The sequence below is a fragment of the Salvelinus sp. IW2-2015 genome, linkage group LG18 (assembly GCF_002910315.2).
Source record: "Salvelinus sp. IW2-2015 linkage group LG18, ASM291031v2, whole genome shotgun sequence".
Lineage (NCBI taxonomy): Eukaryota > Metazoa > Chordata > Actinopteri > Salmoniformes > Salmonidae > Salvelinus > Salvelinus sp. IW2-2015.
Window position 1 is genome coordinate 70,946,515 of NC_036858.1, and position 23,979 is coordinate 70,970,493.

The following is a 23,979-nucleotide window of genomic DNA, read 5'->3' on the forward strand; positions in this document are numbered from 1 at the left end:
CAACTCCACACATTTAGTTTTGTCACAAGCTGTTTTTTTTTTTAAACATGTGCTCTAGCTGACCAGTGGTGGAAAAAGTACCAATTATCAGACTTGAGTAAAAGTAAAGTTACCTTAATAGAAAATGACTCAAGTGAAAGTCACCCAGTAAAATACTACTTGAGCAAAAGTCTAAAAGTATTTGCTTTTAAATATACTATAGTATCAAAAGAAATTGTAAAAATATACTAAAGTATCAAGTTAAAGTATAAACATTTCAAATGGCTTTTTTTTTTTTTTACAGATAGCCAGGGGCACATTCCAACACTCAGACATCATTTACAAACGAAGCATTTGTTTTTAGTGAGTCTACCAGATCAGAGGCAGTAGGGATGCCCAGGGAAGTTCTCTTGATTAGTGCGGGTATTATACAATTTTCCTGTCCAAATGTAYTTAGTACTTTTGGGTGTCAGAGAAAATGTATGGAGTACAAAGTACATAATTTTCCTTAGGAATGTAGTGAAGTAGAAGTCAAAAATAAATAGTAAAGTACAGATACCCCCAAAAACGAATTTAAAGTATTTTTACACCACTGTAGCCAACAGCTCGCAAATAGTGTAGGCTAGTCTACATGAGATCATGGATAAGAGCGAGAACATTTTTGTCAAACYGCAGCTAAGCATCGATCATCATGTCTCCAGAATAAGACCCTCAATATTTATTCTAAAGGAGCATCAAGATCACCGTGCACTTCTACCACCCTGTTCATCACTTTCATCTGTAGCCTAATAAACTGCATGCTTTKCTGAGTCGTAGTGGGAMGAWCACACAKCATGTCATGTGACTCCAAGTTTACTTCCATAAGATGGTTATTATATCCATATCTGTGAATAAAAGCATTTCCACCGCTATTTCTTGCATAATTAAATTTAGAGTCTAAGATCCCACAATGTCCAACAAACGAACAAATAATCTGTCTGCATTTTTTACTGAAACTTCCTGTATCTTTGACAGCTGTTGTGATTTAATTTTTTATTTGCGGTATGACTAACCACATTTCATTCTAGTTATGTGAGTGATGTTCACAATGCATACATTGGTTTAAATGTTCACAGGTTGGTATTCTGCTAAGGCCCTACTGGTCAGCATGTTCTCCAGTTAGTCGCCACTGACTTTTCTATAGTAAATGTTCCAGCACACACACACACCTCAAGGGCTAGGCCCATGTTGACATTAAGACACAGAAACACCGCTGTGACTGTCCATGATGCTCTGTTCTGGACTCTTCTCTGTTTTGGTAGAGTTTGGTTAGTGTAGCTAGCTACATTAGCTTATTAGGTGGATCTCACATTTCACTGTTAGTGGAACACAAACACTCATTGGAAGAAACTTGCAGTAAGGAGAAACTCAAGGAATACTACTGAAACTCAACCAACATTGGGAAAATAGACGTTGGGTACTATAGTTGGGCTGATTCTTGAATCCCATTATTGTGGCAGTAAAGGGGACTAAAGGGAAAAGGTTATGGGAAATGGATGCTTTACAACATGTGTCCTAAATGCCACCGTATTCCCTATATAGTGCACTATTGACTAGGGCCCTATATGGAATAGGTTGCCATTTGGGACATAGCCTGTCTTTGCATACAGGTTCATGTGATCAAACATTTTAGCTGCTCAGCTTAATTGAAAGCCAAACAGAAAGTTTAGCAAATAGCAGAAAGTCAATTTCCATTACGTACAACTCCCAATAAAATCAATTATTGAGATTGAGTCAATTCTGGTTAAATTCTCTATGCAACACACAGATTCTTGGGATAGGGCAGAGTCAATGGAGACATCAACTGGGTACAACGCCAGGGAAGCGCATCTCACACACAGAATTAGAAAAATATCATTTATTACAAGTTTCAATTAAACATAAGGGAAATGCACATGTGAGGACATTACTATGAGCAACCAATGCATCAGACTTAAGGCAAATACAAACTGGCCTTCCCCTTTAAAATGTACACAAATACAAATTGGCCTTCCCCTTTAAAATGTACATAAATACAAACTGGCCTTCCCCTATAAAATGTACACATGCAAACTGACCTTCCCCTTTAAAATGTACACAAATACAAATTGGCCTTCCCCTATAAAATGTACACATATACAAACTGGCCTTCCCCTTTAAAATGTACACAAGGAAAAATACAATGCAAGCAATGAAAAGGTTGTGCTATAACTTGTTGGGCTCCAAGCTGCCACACCAAGTTACAAACAATGCACTTTGCTTTTTACATTATTACGCTCAACAACAATACTCTAAAACACGTTCACGCCAAACCAGCATGGCAGCTTGGAGCCCGGCAGCAGCTCCCTCCCTGATATGGCCCAGAGAACTCCATGTGCTTGTCTTTTTAACATTTTATTTAACCTTTATTGAACTGGGCAAGTCAGTTAAGAACAAATTCTTATTTACAATGATGTCATTTACAATGACGGGAAAGGGGGATACCTAGTCAGTTGTACAACTGAATGCATTCAACTGAAATGCGGGGGGCTGCCATAATCGGGGGGCTGCCATAATCGACAAGCGAGGGGCACAGATGCTCAATCACCTTGTTACAGCAGAGATTAAGGCTATGGCCACATTGAGGCGTGGCTTGTGCAAGCCGGAAAAGCTCATAGGAGCAGGAGCCTCTCTTATTTCTGTAGTGTGAGGCAGCTTAATGTACAGTACAACCCCTGGACAGGACGCTAGCCTATCACAGGGCCTGAACAAGGAGATGCATAATCAAGGATGAAATTGTATATGACATACATCATTGTCCGTTTTTCTTCATCAAAAGTTTAACTCCTCTCTACTTTTTGAATTGAATGCTTTGTGTATTTTTGACAGACAATCTGTTGTCATTCATCCGGCAACGGATGACTCCCATTGAAAAACCATTGGCTCAATCTGGAATTTTCAGGGTGTGTTCTCTGCCCAGGCGTTGCTGACGCATGCCACATCTTACAACGTCTGGATAGGCATTTTACGTATTAGCTAACCACATATGTTACAGCGATCTGTCAGTTGACGACACAATCGATGATGTGGCATGCAGCCATTGGTTGATGCAACGTCTGAGCAGGGCCACGCAACCAAAATCTCAATGTGGCTGTACCCTTAGTTCTGACTGGCTGAGACTAGTCACGCACTCCACCTCCCTTGCTGAGGAAGCATCCCTGCATCTTGATGTGGTAGACATAGAACCTGAAAGAGTGAGGCTTTCTGGGGGATGTAGTCCTACCCTTAGGCGGTATAGTGTGTGTTGCCAGGTTCTGTGCCCTGTAGAACTCCTCTCTGGCATTGCAACAACTACAGCGACTCAACAATAGACATATATCCTTCCGAAATGCTCGAGTAAATATGGTGTAGAGGAAGGGGTTACAGAGGGAGTTGATTGGGTAGAAGAGGACGAGCAGGATCTTGGAGTGGGAGACGGTGATGAGGGGCATGCGGAGACCAGCCGAGATGGCAAAGAAGGAGATGGGTGCCATGCAGAGGAAGTCGGTGAAGATGAGGATGGCCATGCGCTTGGCGATCCTGGCGTCGCCGTGGCGGGTTGCTAGGTCGGGGTTGTGGATGGACATGTAGATACGTACGTAGCAGTAGCAGACGATGAAGAAGGCGACGACGTTGAGGAGGAGGAGGGCTACAACATACACCTGGGAGGCTAGGGACTCGATGTCCATGGGCAGGCAGATCGACACCTGGAAGATAATCAAATATAAATATATATAAAGTCCTTTTTACAACAGCAATTGTCATTAAGTTATTTTACAGCAAAAATAAAAAGGCTGTGAATTTTCATCTACTTTATACAGTGAGGGAAAAAAGTATTTGATCCCCTGCTGATTTTGTACGTTTGCCCACTGACAAAGAAAAACACTCCCAAAGCATAATGTTTCCACCTCCATGTTTGACGGTGGGGATGGTGTTCTTGGGGTCATAGGCACCATTCCTCCTCATCCAAACACGGCGAGTTGAGTTGATGCCAAAGAGCTCCATTTTGGTCTCATCTGACCACAACACTTTCCCCCAGTTGTCCTCTGAATCATTCAGATGTTCATTGGCAAACTTCAGACGGGCATGTATATGTGCTTTCTTGAGCAGGGGGACCTTGCGGGCGCTGCAAGATTTCAGTCCTTCACGGCGTAGTGTGTTACCAATTGTTTTCTTGGTGACTATGGTCCCAGCTGCCTTGAGATCATTGACAAGATCCTCCCGTGTAGTTCTGGGCTGATTCCTCACCGTTCTCATGATCATTGCAACTCCACGAGGTGAGATCTTGCATGGAGCACCAGGCCGAGGGAGATTGACAGTTCTTTTGTGTTTCTTCCATTTGCGAATAATTGCACCAACTGTTGTCACCTTCTCACCAAGCTGCTTGGCGATGGTCTTGTAGCCCATTCCAGCCTTGTGTAGGTCTACAATCTTGTCCCTGACATCCTTGGAGAGCTCTTTGGTCTTGGCCATGGTGGAGAGTTTGGAATCTGATTGATTGATTGCTTCTGTGGACAGGTGTCTTTTATACAGGTAACAAGCTGAGATTAGGAGCACTCCCTTTAAGAGTGTGCTCCTATTCTCAGCTCGTTACCTGTATAAAAGACACCTGGGAGCCAGAAATCTTTCTGATTGAGAGGGGGTCAAATACTTATTTCCCTCATTAAAATGCAAATCAATTTATATCATTTTTGACATGCGTTTTTCTGGATTTTTGTTGTTGTTATTCTGTCTCTCACTGTTCAAATAAACCTACCATTAAAATTATAGACTGATCATTTCTTTGTCAGTGGGCAAACGTACAAAATCAGCAGAGGATCAAATACTTTTCCCCCTCACTGTAACACCATGGCTGTTGTGTGAAAATGTAATGTTTGTAAACCTGGGCCTGTATTCAAAAAGCATCAGAGTAGGATAGGATCAGTTCCTAGTCCTGGACTAGGCTTCATCTGTGTCCGGGAAACCGGCCCTTTGTAAATACGGGCCCTAAACGTAAAACATTCTGCTGACCTTAGTGTAGCTGCTGACCCCCAGGATGGGAAGCAGAGCGGCCAATAGGGAGAAGCCCCACCCTCCAGCCATCATGATCACCACATGCCTCAGCCGCAGCCTCTTGTTGATGTGCATGGCGTTGGTGATGGTGTGCCACCGCTCTAACGTTATCATGGTCAGCGTGTAGACAGATAGCTCGCTGGCGAACACCGTCAAGAACCCCGCCACGCCACAGCCTCCGCCCGTCTGCCAGTCCGTAGCGTGGTTATAGTACTCCTACAATACAATACAACTTTATTATTGGTTATAGACTAAAACTCGCGACAATACAATTTAACTGTATTATTGGTTATAGACTAGAACTCATACAATACAATACAACTGTATTATTGGTTATAGACTAAAACTCCTACAATACAACTGTATTATTGGTTATAGACTAGAAGATCTCCTACAATACAATACAACTGTATTATTGGTTTATAGACTAGATTCCTACAATACACAACTGTATTATTGGTTATAGACTAGAACTCCATCAATACAACTTGTATATTGGTATATAGACTAGATCTACAATACAATACAACTGTATTATTGGTTATGGACTAGAACTCCTACAATACAATACAACTGTTTATTGTTATAGACTAGAACTCCTACAATACAATACAACTGTATTATTGGTTATAGACTAGAACTCCTACAATACAATACAACTGTATTATTGTTTATAGACTAGACTCCTACAATACAACTGTATTATTGGTTTATGACTAGAACTCCTACATACATACAACTGTATTATTGGTTATAGACTAGAACTCCTACAATACAACTGTATTATTGGTTATAGACTAGAACTCCTACATAAATACAACTGTATATTGGTTATAGACTAGATCTCCTACAATACAATACAACTGTATTATTGGTTATAGACTAGAACTCCTACAATACAACTGTATTATTGGTTATAGACTAGAACTCTCTACAATACAACTGTATTATTGGTTATAGACTAGAACTCCTACAATACAATACAACTGTATTATTGGTTATGACTAGACTCCTACAATACAACTGTATTATTGGTTATAGACTAGAACTCCTTACAATACAACTGTATTATTGGTTATAGACTAGAACTCCTACAATACAACTGTATTATTGGTTATAGACTAGAACTCCTACAATACAATACAACTGTATTATTGGTTATAGACTAGAACTTCTACAATACAATACAACTGTATTATTGGTTATAAACTAAAACTCCTACAATACAATACAACTGTATTATTGGTTATAGACTAGATCTCTACAATACAATACAACTGTATTATTGGTTATAGACTAAACTCCTATAATACACTACAACTGTATTATTGGTTATAGACTAGAACTCCTAATACAATCAACAATACAACTGTATTATTGGTTATAGACTAGAACTCCAACCATAAAATACAACGTTAGTGTCCAAATCGGAAAGAGTCATTACAGAAATACACTGAACTCAAATATTAACGCAACAATTTCAAAGACTTTACTGAGTTACAGTTCATATAAGGAAACCAATCAATTGAAATAAATTCTTTGGGCCCTAATCTATGGAGTTCACGTAACTGGGAATACAGATATGCATCTGTTGGTCACAAATACCTTAAAAATAAAAGTAGGGGCGTGGATCAGAAAACCAGTCAGTATCTGGTGTGACCACCATTTGCCTCATGCAGCGCGACATATCTCCTTCACATTGAGTTGATCAGGCTGTTGATTCAATGGCTGTGCGAAGTTGCTGGATATTGGCGGGAACATGCTGTCATACACATCGATCCAGAGCGTCCCAAACATTGTCAATGAGTGACATGTCTGGTGGTGAGTATGCAGGCCATGGAAGAACTGGGAAATGTTTTTAGCTTCCAGGAATTGTGTACAGATCCTTGCGACATGGGGCCGTGCATTATCATGCTGAAACATGAGGTGATGGTGGTGGATGAATGGCATGACAATGGGCCTCAGGATCTCGTCACGGTATCTCTGTGCATTCAAACTGCCATCAGTAAAATGCAATTAAATTGTGTTCGCTGTCCGTTCGCTGTCCTGTSTTATGCCTGCCCATACCATAACCCCAACGGCACCATGGAGCACTCTGTTCACAACATTGACATCAGCAAACTGCCTGCCCACACGACACCATACACGCTTTCTGCCATTTGCCCAGTACAGCTGCAACCATGAATCATCCGTGAAGAGCACACTTCTCTAGCGTACCAGTGGCCATCGAAGGTGAGAARTTTCACACTGAAGTCGGTTATGACGCCGAACTGCAGTCAGGTCAAGACCCTGGTGAGGACGATGAACACACAGATGAGCTTCCCTGAGACGGTTTCTGACAGTTTGTGCAGAAATTCTTTGGTTGTGCAAACCCACAGTTTCATCAGCTGTCTGGGTGGCTGGTCTCAGACGATCCCGCAGGAGGTCCTGGGCTGGCGTGGTCTGCAGTTGTGAGGCCGATTGGATGTACTGACAAATTCTCTAAAACAACGTTGGAGGCGGCTTATGGAAATTAACATTAAAAACTCTGGCAACATCTCTGGTGGACATTCCTGTAGTCAGCATGCCAACTGTACACAACTTCAAAACTTGAGACATCTATGGCAGTGTGTTGTGTGACATAACTGCACATTTTAGAGTGGCCTTTTATTGTCCCCTGCAGAAGGTGCACCTGTGTAACGATCACGCTGTTTAATCAGTTTCTTGATATGCCAAACCTGTCAGGTGGATGGATTATCTTGGCAAATTATATGCTCACTAACAGGGATGTAAACCAATCTGTGCACAATATTGGAGAGAAATTAGCTTTGTGTGCCTATGAAACATTTCTGGGCTCTTTTATTTCAGCTCATGAAACATGTGACCAACACTTTACATGTTGTGTGRATATATTTTTCTACAGTGTATAAACATTGGAAAGCAAGCATCACAGGGTCAGCCAGAGTGCAGCCCCTCTGGAGCAGTTTAGGAGTCGTGGTAAGTGGTGGTAGGTGGTTGGACTACCATCACCGTACCTTGCGGGAGTGGTAGTCCATGGCTGCAATGAGGAGGAGGTAGAGCCCCATACAGAGYTCTGCGAAGGCCAGGTTACACATCAGGAACTGGGAGACATTAAGCTTCTGGTGACTGATGAGGAGAATGATCAAAAATGTTAAAAAGATCAGCAATCACTTGAATATATTTAGCAATTGAAACATTGTTTTAATGATAGTGTTTTAATGATTTTTTTTCACCTTTATTTAACCATATTGTTTTAATTATATTTATCTCATTTAAGCAACATGTCTTAGTAAACCACACACTGTAATGTGGATAAGAGTTGAGCATGTTCTTTCCCATAGAATTAAATAAATTACAATCCATTCATTCCAATTGGACTGGTTTATCCCTTACTAAGATGGCTGCCATTATCCCCACACTCTAAAACTATGTGGGTCTATGCCAGCCAGTCTCGTGTATTATACATCTCGATGTTCTCTCTCTCTACCTGGGTTGTGACTAGACGGAATACAGCTACAGCTTTTTTTTTTGTTGCTTTTTGTAGCTGTCACGGATCCCTCCAGAACTGTGTCATTACGTACACCTGGTCCCCATTTTCCTGATTGTAATTGTATAAATCTGCCCTTTGGTTTCCATTGGGCTGTCGATTATTGTTCCAATATCCGTTGTGCCTGTGAGTACCTGTGCCTTGTTGTTTTGGCTTTCGTGCCGCTTGTATTGCGCAGATGATTACGGGTCTCGTCCCGTGTGGCATCATTGTGCGCTTGTGTATTTATTCGAGGTACTCCTCACTCTTTTGTTTGGGACTCAACCCCATGTTTTGTATACGTGTTTGTTTGGTCTTCGTCCCTGTGCCTTTACATGGCACGCTGTAATTTGGGTGAAATAAAAACAAATATTACGCATTCCTGCGCCTGTCTCCCGATCCTTCACACGTGACAGTAGCAGGTTAGGAGATTATTTTAGCTAACCTTAAGCCTTTTCCTAACCTTAACCTAATTATCCTAACCTGCTCCGTTCATTCTCCTAACCTGCTGCGTAAGTTTTCCTAACCTGCTACTAAGTCACTTCCTGTTGTAGCTGTACACCACCTAGTCAAAACCCTTTACCTGGTGATCAGTACAATCAGCACGGTCATGTTCCCGGCCACAGCGAACACAGTGATGAGCCAGGTGACTACGCGGAGGAAGGAGTACCCCAGCAGGTCCTCACAGGGGAGGAATCCGGCTCGGGGTGCACTGGAAGGGTCCAGGACACAGGCCTAGCTGCAGGTCTGGGTATTGGAGGTTGATGTCGTACAGGTCTGTTACATTGTCTGCTGATGCTGAGAAGTCCCTGTAGAAAAGGGGAAGACAACATGGAGCAGAGAATTTGATACCAAAAAAAGAAAAGAAAATGTGCAATCAATGGTTAAAAAACAGCCTGTCAATAGAGACCGCTACATGTGTACAGAACTTTCCCCTGATACATGGTGCAATAATTGTCTTACATGATTTTATCYTCATCGCACAMCCTTCTGAGGTTCGGAGAGAGTGCAAGGACAACTTTTTCCCTTTGGATGGATAAGGAGAAAAACAGGAAGGTTATAGTAGACTCTTGAATGTCAAACTGTGTGTGTACCAATATGTGATGTGTACCTACCTGTGTTTGCGTCGCCAGGTGTGGAAGGCACAGCAGTGGCTGGGGTAAGTGACCTCTGCCACCTCTAGCTCTAGGAGGCTTTCCAGAGGGGGTAGAGTCTTCAGGTAAGGGGTAGAACGGGCAATCAGGACCTTCAAATGTCCCAAGCCTCGACGGGGGAGTGTGTGGAGAGCTGTGGAGGAGACGTCACTGGACAACAAACATACAGTAAACACAAGAATCAAATGTAAAATTTTTTTTTTTTTACAGTGGAAACTTAATTGTCCATAGTTATAGCAAACAATTTAAAATTGTCTTCTGTTCTCTTCATTTACCCCCCCCCCCCCCCCCCACCCCACACCACACAGTTGAGAGGAACGTAGGGTTAAGCTGCAATGGATGAAAAGAAATGAAAGCTCATCCTTTGTTCAAAAATTGCTTTTTTGCCTTCACACAGATTACAACTTCTCATTTCCAACTAATTGAAAATGAAATTATCACCCTTTCTTAAATAAGCCATACAAAGCTGGTTACAATTTCAGTTTTATCCTCCAGAAAAGAACAAATATTACAACAAATGTTATGGTTAAACTCCGATATATTGATTAATAAAAAAACATTTGTCACCCTAACAGACTTTAACACTCTTAAAAAAGAAGAAGATATTAACAAAGTAAAGCAGGATGCAGAAAAACAACCCCACTAGACTAGACAACATGCATCCCATTACAATCTCATAAATACTGAGGTAGACCTGGCCGACAAATCGTAGATTACAGCATCAACCTTGTATTGTTGAACATGGATGAATAATCAGTATGCCTAAGAAATCCCTCCAATGCACCAAAAACCACAAGTTCTCTATGATAAAAATGGATCAGTAGTCAGATGTTGTGTCTATGTAATCTTTGTTAAATGTATAACTAATGTGTATGTTTGACATTGTCAGTTATAGGTAGTGAAAGGAAATACTGGAGCTCTGTGGAGGTCAGTGTGGCAGGAAGGATGTGAAACAGGAAATACTGGGGCTCTGTGGAGGTCAGTGTGGCAGGAAGGGTGTGAAATATACTGGGGCTCGTGGAGGTCAGTGTGGCAGGAAAGGGTGTGAAACAGGAAATACTGGGGCTCTGTGGAGGTCAGTGTGGCAGGAAGGGTGTGAAACAGGAAAATACTGGGGCTCTGTGGAGGTCAGTGTGGCAGGAAGGATGTGAAACAGGAAATACTGGAGCTCTGTGGAGGTCAGTGTGGCAGAAGGTGTGAAACAGGAAATACTGGGCTCTGTGGAGGTCAGTGTGGCAGGAAGGTGTGAAAACAGGAAATACTGGGGTTGTGAGGTCAGTGTGGCAGGAAGGGTGTGAAACAGAAATACTGGGGCTTGTGGAGGTCAGTGTGGCAGAAGGGTGTGAACAGGAAAACTGAGCTCTGTGGAGGTCAGTGTGGCAGGAAGGTGTGAACAGGAAATACTGGGTCTGTGGAGGCAGTGTGGCAGGAAGGTGTTGAAACAGGAAATACTGGGGCTCTGTGGAGGTCAGTGTGGCAGGAAGGTGTGAAACAGGAAATACTGGCTCTGTGGAGGTCAGTGTGGCAGGAAGGGTGAAACAGGAAATACTGGGGCTCTGTGGAGGTCAGTGTGGCAGGAAGGGTGTGAAACAGGAAAATACTGGGGCTCTGTGGAGGTCAGTGTGGCAGGAAGGGTGTGAAACAGGAAATACTGGGCTCTGTGGAGGTCAGTGTGGCAGGAAGGGGTGAAGGAAATACTGGGGCTCTGTGGAGGTCAGTGTGGCAGGAAGGATGTGAAACAGGAAATACTGGGGCTCTGTGGAGGTCAGTGTGGCAGGAAGGACGTTTATATTATAGGAATGGACTATTATATTGAAGGTGAATTTTACATTATGGTTGTCAAAGAAAGTATTCACTTACAGCATAGTTGGCCCTGAGGCCCCCTCAAAGGCATCTTCATGGATGTTCCTCAGATACCTGTTGCCTTTCAGAATCCTACACAAGAAAACCGTCAAATACATGGGATGAGGTCATGTTTGTCTTCATCACAGATGAGCACAAGCCATGACAGTTATATCCTTGCAATAAGTTAGTGAAATATGGGCGTTTTGCTTTTGGATTCTGATATTTGACCCTTTTGTTTTCTCTTCTCTAAAACCTACACTTTTCTATGGATGCCCAACTGATCCTCATCTCAACTAACTAACTTACTAAGCTTTGTTTGTTTAGACTCCTTGAAAGCCATTCTGGCGAGACCAAGACGCCGCTAACGCCTCAGCGTGGCAAGGGGGTAAAGTAAACAACGGGGCACCCAATCAATGTTTTGTCTCACAAGACATTTATTTACTGGTACATTGAGTTTCTTTGATTAACCCAAGCCTTCCACACAACTCTTAAACAACAGCAAAACAAGGCTTAGAAAAAATCACAACAGCAGCTCCTGCTGAGAGAGAGTATGTGTGTGTGTGTTTCAGGCACTTTGTTGTAAGAACTGCAACTCAGCAGCAGCGGAGAAAATGTTGATTGTTTGAGGGGAATACATACAGTTTATCCAGATTTGTTCCGTTGAAAGCATGTGACATGATTTCCTTGAATCCATTTTTTATAATTTTCCTGGAAGAAAAACATTTCTAAGCATTTAATTTGAATTGGTTGTCAAGGTCAGCTTCACCGATTTACAATTGCTTATAGACATACAACAGAAAATGATTAAAAAACATAATTTACAGGTGCTGTCCTAAACCTGGACTCAATGACAATTATAATGGTTACCGCAACCAATTAGATGAGGTTAAATGAAATCAGCAGTGAAACGATTCTTAGGCTACCTGAAACGCCTAGATGAGAGAATTCTCTAATCAATGATCTAAACACGTGCTGAGAAAATGAAAGCCCACAAAACGAGTCATTTGCTCAAGAAAGTATGGCTGTTTGGAGTATGGCTGTTTGGAGTATGGCTGTAAATAAGTAATAGTATTGTACTGATACTCACATGTACACACTCTCCTCTGTGATACCTTGAAAGGCATTGGCAGGTATGCTGTCGAGATGCATGTTATCTCCCAGCTCACTGCACACAGAAAAGAGGAGAGGATAAGAGAGAAGAGAGGAGAGAAGAGGAGAGGTGAGTGAAGAGAAGAGCGGAAAGAAGCAAAGAGCAGAGAAGAGATACTAAATATCAGTGCCTGGCCACTGAACATGTCATGTCACAGACCAGGTTCAGTTCCTTTTCAGTGAAAAAAATTGGAATTGAAATTGCAGGGCAACACTGGGGTTGAGTGTATATTATCTTAAAATGGGTGTAGCTATATTATCATAACATATGATCTTAAAATATAAGGTAGACCAACATCAACTTGTAATCCAGTTTCAAATGGGTCAAGTTCTGGATACGTACAGGAAGAAGTTATCCAGTATCACCAAAGAGGACATGGTGGAGAAGTCAGGAAAATGTATTATTCCTGTGTTACAGATACTCCTGGGAGAGAGAAAAGAGGAGAAGGTGGGAAAGAGGAGATGAAGAAAGAGACAGAGGTAAAAATGTATATATAAATAAAATGATAAAATTGAACATTGACAAACAGGTATTGTACCTGGAATTACAGTTGTATGGTAACTATCAATATACTGTACTTGTAATAAAAGCTTACAGGTATCTCAGCCTGGGCAGATCAGTGAAGGCCCCCTTCTCTATACTGATCAGATTTCTGATGTTCTGTATCTGTCTAAGGAATAACAGAAAACAGAACAATATTAACATTTATTTAAAAAAAAGTTAACATTGATTTCCAATAGCCCAATCAAGTAACATATATTTTTACTCATGAGTGCACTTGTAACTCATACTTTTAAATGTTTTTGTTACAGTAATGTTATATCTAGGAATGAAGAGGATTAAGTAAGTCAATTATATTCTGCATGCATTGTTGTGTTCAAGGCAGACTAATGGTTTTAGATAATGGCTCATTCAAGGCAGACTAATGGATTTAGATAATGGCTCATTCAAGGCAGACTAATGGATTTAGAAAATGGCTCATTCAAGGCACAGATATGATTTGAATGCTCATTCAAGGCAGACTAATGGATTTAGATAATGGCTCATTCAAGGCAGACTAATGGATTTAGAAATGGCTCATTTCACAGGCAGACTAATGGATTTAGATAATGGCTCATTCAAGGCAGACTAATGGATTAAGTAATGGCTCATTCAAGGTAGACTTATTGATTTAGATAATCTCATTCAAGGCAGTAATGGATTTAGATAATGCTCATTCAAGGCGAAATTGGATTTAGATAATCTCATATTACAGGTAGACTAATTGGATTTAGATAATGATCATTCAATGCGGGACAATTGGATTTAGATAATGGCTTCATTCAAGGCAGACTAATGGATTTAGAAATGGCTCATTCAAGGAGGGACTAATGGATTTAGATAATGGCTCATTCAAGGCAGACTAATGGATTTAGACAATGGCTCATTCAAGGCAGACTAATAGTATTTAGATATGGCTCATTCAAGGGTAAGACTAATGGATTTAGATAATGGCTCATTCAAGGCAGACAAATGGATTGTAGATAATGGCTCATTCAAGGCAGACTAATGGATTATAGATAATGGCTCATTCAAGCTAGACTAATTGATGGTAGATAATAGATTGCTCATTCAAGGCAGAGTAATGGATTAGATAAGTCTCATTCAAGGCAGCTAATGGATTTAGTTAATGGATCATTCAAGGCAGACTAATGGATTTATATAATGGACATTCAATGGGGACTAATGGCTTTAAGATAATGGCTCTACAAGGCAGACTAAGGGATTTAGATAAGGCTCATTCAAGCAGACTAATGGATCATTCAAAGCAGACTAATGGATTTAGATAATGACTCATTCAAGGCAAACTAATGGATTTAGATAATGGCTCATTCAAGGCAGACTAATGGATTTAGATAATGGCTCATTCAAGGCAGACTAATGGATTTAGATAATGGCTCATTCAATGCGAACTATTAGCTTTAGATAATGGCTCATACAAGGCAGACTAATGGATTTAGATAATGTCTCCTTCAAGTTCAATGAACCACAAATCTTCACATAACCAGTGTATTACAGTAACATCAGAACTTATCAGGGTAGAAGGAGACAACCCAGTCTAATCCATGGCCTCCAATGGAACAAAACGTTATCTCACCAACTGAAACCTTGACAACTTTGAGATGAAAGTTCTGTAATTGGTGTGTGTGTGTGTGGTTGTGTGTGTGGGGTGAGACACTTACATCTCAGCCAGGCTGTGGAGGAGAGGAATGCATGGTTTTTTGTTCCTGATGCAGTCACTCTGAGAGATCTCACTGTGGCAGAAAAATACACAGCATAATGTACATTCCCATTCTAAAGGAATATCCCTTAATCATCAAATAGAGATTATGCAGAGCGTAGACTGCAAATGGAAAAGTGAAATAAGAAGTATTGTGATGAGGCCAAGGTGACTAGGCTCAGAGAGGAAGAGAAGTGTTATGTCACTTCTTTAAAACAAAGAAATGCAGTGGAGGAAGGCTCTAGTGACATGCCCTTGACTGTTTCCTGTCTTCCTGATGATGCCCTTGCTACCCTCCAACCCATCCCCCATCCCAACCATCCTCCCATACCTTCTCAGCCCCTTCTTCTAGTGTTAATTATACCTTTTTATTGACCCCTACGTTTGAACTTTCCAAGCCACCGTACCGCGACTGATCTGTAATTAACCAACACTTTCCATTTAGATAGCCATTTTGATTCCATCTTAAACCAGAGAATAATTAAACCTAGCGACCCACTATGCTTATATTCTCACTCAGCCCTGAGTGTGTGTGTTATGTACCTTCCCTCTTAAGTTGTTGTATACCATCTTATTAGCGTTAATTTTGGAGAACGATTAAAAGCCATTTCAGAGCATCTCATCCTTGGAGGAAAGTGAGTGAGTCCAGCCAATGTGAGTCATCCATGACAAGACAAGACCATCTGAACTCCGCAATAGCAAACTGGCCAGTGTGACTAGGACTAGATTCAATCAGATTGACATAGCAGTTATTTTGGAGTGTTCGAGGTGGAACTGTGTTAGACTGTCAAATCACAAGCGTTCGTTGCGTTACCTTATCGCGGACACTGCCATTGGATGCAACAAAACATGCATTAGCCTAACATCAATGGTTGACATTGGAGTCATTATTTCTATAATCTATAGAGCCTACACTTTCTAGTGAAGGTTGTGACTTCTAACGTGGTAGGAAAATAAGGAAGGGAGTGGTTGTGACTCTAATATGGTAGGGATGATAAGGAAGGGCAGTGTTTGTGACTTCTAATATGCTAGGGATGACAAGGAAGGGAGTGTTGTGATTCTAACGCAGTAGGATAATAAGGAAGGAGTGGTTTTGTGATTCTACGCGTAGGAGAATAAGGAAGGGAGTGGTTGTGACTTCTAACGCAGTAGGAAAATAAGGAAGGGAGTGGGTTGTGACTTCTAATATGGTAGGGATGACAAGGAAGGGAGTGGTTGTGACTTCTAACGCAGTAGGATAATAAGGAAGGGAGTGGTTGTGACTTCTAATGCAGTAGGAAAATAAGGAAGGGAGTGGGTTGTGACTTCTAATGTGGGAGGGATGATAAGGAAGGGAGTGTTTGTGACGTCTAATATGCTAGGGATGACAAGGAAGGGAGTGGTTGTGACTTCTAACGCAGTAGGAAAATAAGGAAGGGAGTGGTTGTGACTTCTAACGCGGGAGGGATGATAAGGAAGGGAGTTGGATGTGACACAAAAGCATCCACTCACCGATACGTCAGCTCTTACCCCTGTTACACCTCCAACACGCCAAAACATCTGCTATGCGGATGTCGGCCAATGCTGGTTAACGCTGGTAAACGCTTGATCTGATTGAATCTAGGCCCTAGTGTTGATTTTTCAGTGTAACATTTTGTGAGTTGCAAGGTAACACTGACTCAGGGAGCGTAAAATTTACTTTATCGATATACCACTATATATCCACTTCTGGACCCGAATTCCAAGTGGTAACTGGGCCACGGAGTAAGTGGTAACCTTGTAGATGTGGACCGGAATACATGTGGTGTCTGCTCTGTCCTTACCTTGATGAGCTCATAAGCTTGGGTTGAACTTCTCTTGGAGAGTGTTCAGTAGAGCAATACAGGCAGTCTGCCATGTTCCTCAACGATCAACGTATTATGACAGACTGTTAGCGAGCTATAACACACGCAGGGTTTGGTTCAATATTACTCAATGATTAACTGATTAACTCATATTAAAGAGATAATGATAGCTAAGAGGGGTGGAATAGACCTCAATCAAAACCTCAACCAGTCACTAATTGAGTTATCAATAAGGGGACAGCTGCATCCTGACCAGATCAGATTAGGGTAAACCTGGTCCCCTGACGRTAGGAAACAGGTAAGAGTAAACCGATCTGGAACCAGGCAAGATTAAGCCATCCCCCGTGATAAAATACCATAATAGGAGTCTTACTAGTTGGCTTGTGAGCAGCTAGGGGTCCTTGACTTCAAGCCAAGCTGTGGTAAAGCTGTCAGCCCAGATGTCACCCCAGATGAGTGTATGACTCAGTTATGAATGCAATGCATTGGGGTGGATGGGATGAGGTAATGAGGTGGTGGTCCCCCGACCCCTTCCCTGTCCTTAGCTACACATGCTCCGTAAACAACAGGTGGAGACTAACAGTGAAATGCTTCATCACGAGCCCTTCCCAACAATGCAGGGAGAAAGAAAATAGAGAAGTAATAGAAAAGTAAAACACATAAAAGTAATAACAGATACACAATGAGTAATAATATTTTGACTATATACAAGGCCTACCAGTACTGAGTGGATGTGCAGGGGTACATGGTTATTGAGGTAGACATGTACATATAACTAGGAATAAAGTGACAGATGGTCAACAGTAGCAGCAGCGTATGTGATGAGTCAAAACAGTTAGTGCAAAAAGAGTCAATGCAGATAGTCCGGGTAGCTGTTTAGTTCACTTTTTAGCAGTTTTATGGCTTGGGGGTAGAAGCTGTTCAAAGTCTTGCTGGTTCCAGACTTGGTGCATTGGTACCGTTTGCTGTCCGGTAGCAGAGAAAACATTCAGTGACTTGAGTGGCTGGAGTCTAACAATTTTTAGACTGTGCCATATGCACTACCCTCTGTAGCACCTTGCGATCGGATGCCAAGCAGTTGCCATACCAAGCGGTGATGCCGCCAGTCAATATGCTCTCAATGGTGGTAGCTGTAGAGCATTTTGAGGATCTGAGGGCCCATGTCAAATCTTTTCAGCCTCCTGAGGGGGAAGCGGTGTTGTAGTGCCCTCTTCATGACTGTCTTGGTGTGTTTGGACCATGATAGGTCCTTAGTGATGTGGAAACTGAGGAACTTGAAGCTCTCGACCCGCTACACTACAGCCCCGTCGATGTGAATAGGGGTGTGCCCTCCGTTTCCTGTAGTTCATGATCAACTCCTATGTCTTGCTGACGTTGATGGAGAGGTTGTTGTCCTACCATCTCTCACAGTCTCACATCAGAATTAGACATTCATACATTTTTCTCAAACGTCAATGTCAAAGTAATTCCAAACGTCAAATTTTTTATTGTTTAAGGTTAGGTTTAGGCATTAACTACACATTTTTAAGGTCAGGTTTAAATCAGGTGTTAACTCCAAATTCTTAAATTCAGGATAAAAACTCCAATAGGTTAAGGTAAGGGTTAAGGTTTGGGATAGGCTTAAAACAAATATTTTAAAAACGACTTTCTATCACTTGATTCGAACTTACGCCCATCCGCCATTCACAACGTCATAGCAAAACCGAAATCGACTTGAAGGTCACAGCACTCACTGTTAACCCTAGTGGTCAGTTTCCACTATGGTGTTGAACACTGAGCCATAGTCAATGAATAGCATTCTCACGTACTGTAGGTGTTCCTTTTGTCCAGGTGGGAAAGGGCAGTGAGGAAGACAGTGAGGAAGACATGTTCTTGTTATGACTGTGGGATGTGGTTGTCTCTCTTAGCTAGCTACCGTAAAGATAAAGCAAGTCAAATCACAGGCTAGCAGATTCATTAATTACCAACAACAGCTGCAAATTCCAATAAAACTATATCACATTTTGAAGTTCACTTTCCTTGCTTTGTCTAACAACACTGTCATGAATCTAGCAAATAAGTTTTGTTGGTCAGAATGCAGCATTTATTTAGTTTCACAGCAAAAACATTTGTTAAAACATTTCTCACACTGGCTTTAGTCACAGAGGGAGCAGGCCTCCCCAGGCAAGTACAGGGGGTTGCTTAGCAACACGTGCCTTGGAGGGAGACAATGTGTTCATAGCACGACAAATTCCCATAATTTGTGAATCTGTTTGGACCGAACAGCTAGCCTGACAGCTAAAACGTCTTTGAAAAAATAAGATTTTAGCTAATTGGGAGAAGCATCTAACAAAATAACGACATTATGGCATTCACTACATATAAACTATTAAAATATAATAGAAATGTGGGTACATTTGTCGAAAAACTCTAACTTACTCAACCTTTAAGATGAATGCACTAACTGTAAGTTGTTCTGGATAAGAGTGCCTACTAAATGATTAAAATGTAAATAGTAAATTCACATTCGCAGCTTTAGTTCAGTGTGCTAACATAGTCTTGTATCACACAATAAACCAGGGTTTGATACCCAATCAGTCACATTCTGAGACTTTATTGTGTGTCTATGAGATTCAAAAACAAAAGTGATTCATGAAATTCATACTGAAAACTTTAATGGTAAATGGCTGTGTGATTCTATTTCTAGCCACACAATGCCTCATATTCAGACCAAGACCCTCTATGCATATTAACTGTGTGTGTTTAAGTTAACACCTATACAAATACACTACTAACATACTATAAGGCAAAACCTTACCAGATATTAATTAGATACAAATAATCTTCTTATGCAGTACAAGATTCTTATTCACTTTTCATGATTATATTCCATATGGGTTGGCTTGTGCAAGCCAGAATGGGTTTCTGTAACATGAGGCAGCTTGAYGTACAAGTACACCCCCTGGACAGGATGTTAGTCTATCACAGTACACCCCCTGGACAGGATGTTAGTCTATCACAGTACACCCCCTGGACAGGATGTTAGTCTAATCCACGTACACCCCCTGGACAGATGGTGTCTATCACAGTACACCCCTGGACAGATGTTAGTCTATCACAGTACACCCCTGGACAGGATGTTAGTCTATCACAAGTACACCCCCTGGACAGGATGTTAGTCTTTCACAGTCACACCCCCTGGACAGGATGTTAGTCTATCACAGTACACCCCCTGGACAGGATGTTAGTCTATCACAGTACACCCCCTGGACAGGATGTTAGTCTGTCACAGAGCCTTAACCCCAATCCTTAATGCTGAGTGCCAAGCGGAGACGCTTTGGGTCCCGTTTTACAATCTTTGGTATGACTCGGCAGGGGATTGAACTCGCAACCTTCCGGCGGACACTCTGACCACAAGACCACCGAGTTGGTTCACCAACCATGCGTATCATTATTTCCCATATAGTAACCAACAATTTGTTGATATTATTATGAATTCAATATGAATTGACATGCTTTTGATCTCCTAAATAGCGGGTGAAAAGTAATAATACCTCACAAATAACAGTACGCCAAACTACTTCCTCTAAAAGGATGTGTGTATTAGGTAATTCTTCCAAAGATACCCATTCAAAGTGGACATCTCCTGTCCTCTTCTTAACATGCATTTAGAGTAATTTTTCATACAATATTACACTTTTCACAACAGCTACCAGCAGTATGTGTTCCACAACACAAATAAAATAAGTATATACATGTGCACAAGTCGAGTTTAAACAGATCTATTACACTGAAAAGACAACCCCAGAGTTAAACAAAAAACGACTTACTAGGGCTAATAATGGCACACTGACGATATACAGTTGAAGTCGGAAGTTTACATACACTTAGGTTGGAGTCATTAAAACTCGTTCTTCAACTACTCCACAAATTTCCACTCCACAGTCATGGCTTTAGAAGCTTCTGATAGGCGAATTGACATAATTTGAGTCAATTGGAGGTGTACCTGTGGATGTATTTCAAGGCCTACCTTCAAACTCAGTGCCTCTTTGCTTTACGTCATGGGAAAATCAAAAGAAATCAGCCAAAACCTCAGAAAAAAATGATAGACCTCCACAAGTCTGGTTCATCCTTTGGATCAATTTCCAAACACCTGAAGGTACCGCGTTCATCTGTACAAACAATAGTACGCAAGTATAAACACCATGGGAACACGAAACCATCATACCGCTAAGGAAGGAGACGCGTTCTGTCTCCTAGAGGTGAACGTACTTTGGTGCGAAAAGTGCAAATCAATCCCAGAACAACAGCAAAGGACCTTGTGAAGATGCTGGAAGAAACAGGTACAAAAGTATCGATATCCACAGTAAAACGAGTCCTACATCGACATAACCTGAAAGGCCGCTCAGCAAGAAGCCACTGCCCCAAAACCGCCATAAAAAGCCAGACTACGGTTTGCAACACATATCGTACTTTTTGGAGAAATGTCCTCTGGTCTGATGAAACAAAAATAGAACTGTTTGGCCAGAATGACCATCATTATGTTTGGAGGAAAAAGGGGGAGGCTTGCAAGCCGAAGAACACTATCACAACCGTGAAGCACGGGGGTGGCAGCATCATGTTGTGGGGGTGCTTTGCTGCAGGAAGGACTGGACTATTCACAAAATAGATGGCATCTTGAGGAGGGAAATGATGTGGATATATTGAAGCAACATCTCAAGACATCAGTCAGGAAGTTAAAGCTTGGTCGCAAATGGGTCTTCCAAATGGACAATGACCCCAAGCATACTTCCAAAGTTGTGGCAAAATGGCTTAAGGACAACAAAGTCAAGGTATTGGAGTTGCCATCACAAAGCCCTGACCTCAATCCTATAGAACATTTGTGGGCAGAACTGAAAAAGCATGTGTGAGCAAGGAGGCCTACAAACCTGACTCAGTTACACCAGCTCTGTCAGKAGGAATGGGCCAAAATTCACCCAACTTATTGTGGGAAGCTTGTGGAAGGCTACCCGAAACGTTTGACCCAAGTTAAAGAATTTAAAGGCAATGCTACCAAATACTAACTGAGTGTATGTAAACTTCTGACCCACTGGGAATGTGATGAAAGAAATAAAAGCTGAAATAAATAATTCTCTCTACTGTTATTCTGACATTTCACATTCTTAAAATAATAGTGGTGATCCTAACTGACATAAGACAGGRAATTTTTACTCGAAAATGTCAGGAATTGTGAAAAACTGAGTTTAAATGTATTTGGCTAAGGTGTATGTAAACTTCCGACTTCAACTGTATGTCATGGGTGAAAATGGCTTATTAAATACATTTAATTGATTGATTGAAACTCACATTCTGGACACGTTGATCAGTCCCCTGAAGGCATTGCTTGAAACTTCTGTCAATGGCAGATGAATTAGTCTTCTAAAAATAATACACAAAGAAAGAACTTGTTTTAAAACGTGTATCCTAAGGTATTATGATGAAGGCAAAGCACACCAGTAGGTACTGTACTGATGCCCTCATTGTAAATACGAATTTGTTTCTTAATCGACTGGTTGCATTGAAAGGTTAAATAAATAAACAAATCATAAATAATCAGCTCGACAAACGTGCATTTTAACAAACACTGTATACATATTAACGCTATAATTTCAAAATATCTGCACAAATCCTCCTCAAAAACTGAATAGAATTGTAGGCTACTTACAAGATTCGAATAAACGAAGGAGCGACTCGGGACCTTAGTTGCGTTTCCCTCGTGCAGCTGACTTTCTCTCCCGTTTCTCTCCCGTTTGTGGAACATGTATCGCTCTTCATTGAACATTCGCAAATGGAAGGACAAGTAAAAGTCCAGCAGGAGCGCACATTCAGGACACCGGACAGCGCGAGAAGAACCCACACCGTCCGCGGGACTGGTACCATCCTGTAGTCTATGCTACCTGGGCACTTTGTCAACCGCTCCCCCCTTCCCCCAACTGTCACTTTCTCCAGAGAAAACCAATAAAACCGTCCTCAGGCACTACTTGACAAAGAGGAGAAAAGAGAGGACTGGTATCGTTTCCACCTGCCTGCGCTCGTGCTGTACTTGTACCTACTGTATCTTGTGTGCGTCACTCAGTCATTAGTCACTCAGCACTCAACAAGGTTACAGTTAGAGCCAGTCCTGACAGGGTCACACCATAACCACTCTACTCTCCCCCCAACCCCAATTCATGGCAGTTTAATGTGTTATACATTAAATCATGTGAACATGAGTGTGGTTTTATGAGGGGTGTATGAAACCTTGGCGAGGCAGCTGTGTGGCTATATAACCCTCATGAATTTAACCTTCAGGCCTGTCAAGCAGTGGACTTCTTCCTTAGAACCTCCAAGAGTCAGTTTAAGCTAGAGAAATATTTTTTTTTGCATGGGCGGTGTCTCAATCCATCTCATCCACCTATGGCGGCCTTCCGCAGCTGCGGTGCAAAGTGGGGAGCTACAGTGGTGTTTGTCAGACAATGAGACATCCGAAAATCGGTCTTCACGAAAACRGCTGTAGAGTTGGAACGGTTTGGCCTACAAAAAAATATGACCACTCTTACTCTCACGATAGTGGTCTTTGCTTTATGACTCCCACAAGCCCCACATGATTATTCTGAAGTCTGTACCATCCACATGCCAACTTCTGTTTGTAAAGTCTGAACCGTTTGGGCTACAAACTAATGTGACCCCACTGTGGAAAGATAACATTCTCACCAACACAATGACGTTCTCCATTTTGCTCTACCACCCCTCACAATCCATAAAGGTTACCAGTACTGGTTTAAAAAACGAATGGAAGTATGGAGGTAGTTTTGTGTTTACCCCAAAAAAGAGGTTAAATATGTGTAAAAATATATATATTTCCTGAGCTTTTTAAAATCTCCTAGATATAGGACAAACACTTCAAAAAATATTTGATATATTTATAATATATAGTCCTACAATTCAAAATCAAATAGCTAAATAATCCATAGTATGACCATCTTAAAACAATTCCATAATTCATTTTATAACTCCCCCAACAGTAGACTCTAGAGAATAACTGCTCATCTCCTCATTTGACCATTCAGACCNTAACTGCTCATCTCCTCATTTGACCATTCAGACCTAGCATGTTTTAAAAATGTCATTGTACTGTGTACACCCATGTGTATCCT

General features: G+C 41.4%; 1 protein-coding gene across 1 annotated transcript; it reads right to left on the reverse strand.

The window, feature by feature from the left end:
- Window positions 1–1,923: 1,923 nt before the first annotated feature.
- On the reverse strand, window positions 1,924–22,723 carry LOC111978016 (lutropin-choriogonadotropic hormone receptor-like). The gene is given in 15 exon segments (XM_070448725.1): window positions 1,924–3,722; window positions 5,026–5,283; window positions 8,082–8,193; window positions 9,177–9,293; window positions 9,295–9,402; window positions 9,557–9,619; window positions 9,709–9,897; window positions 11,608–11,682; window positions 12,232–12,300; window positions 12,680–12,757; window positions 13,085–13,165; window positions 13,338–13,412; window positions 14,965–15,036; window positions 22,151–22,267; window positions 22,524–22,723. Coding segments are annotated over 15 exon segments (2,181 nt in total). The 3' UTR covers window positions 1,924–3,155.
- Window positions 22,724–23,979: the final 1,256 nt, after the last annotated feature.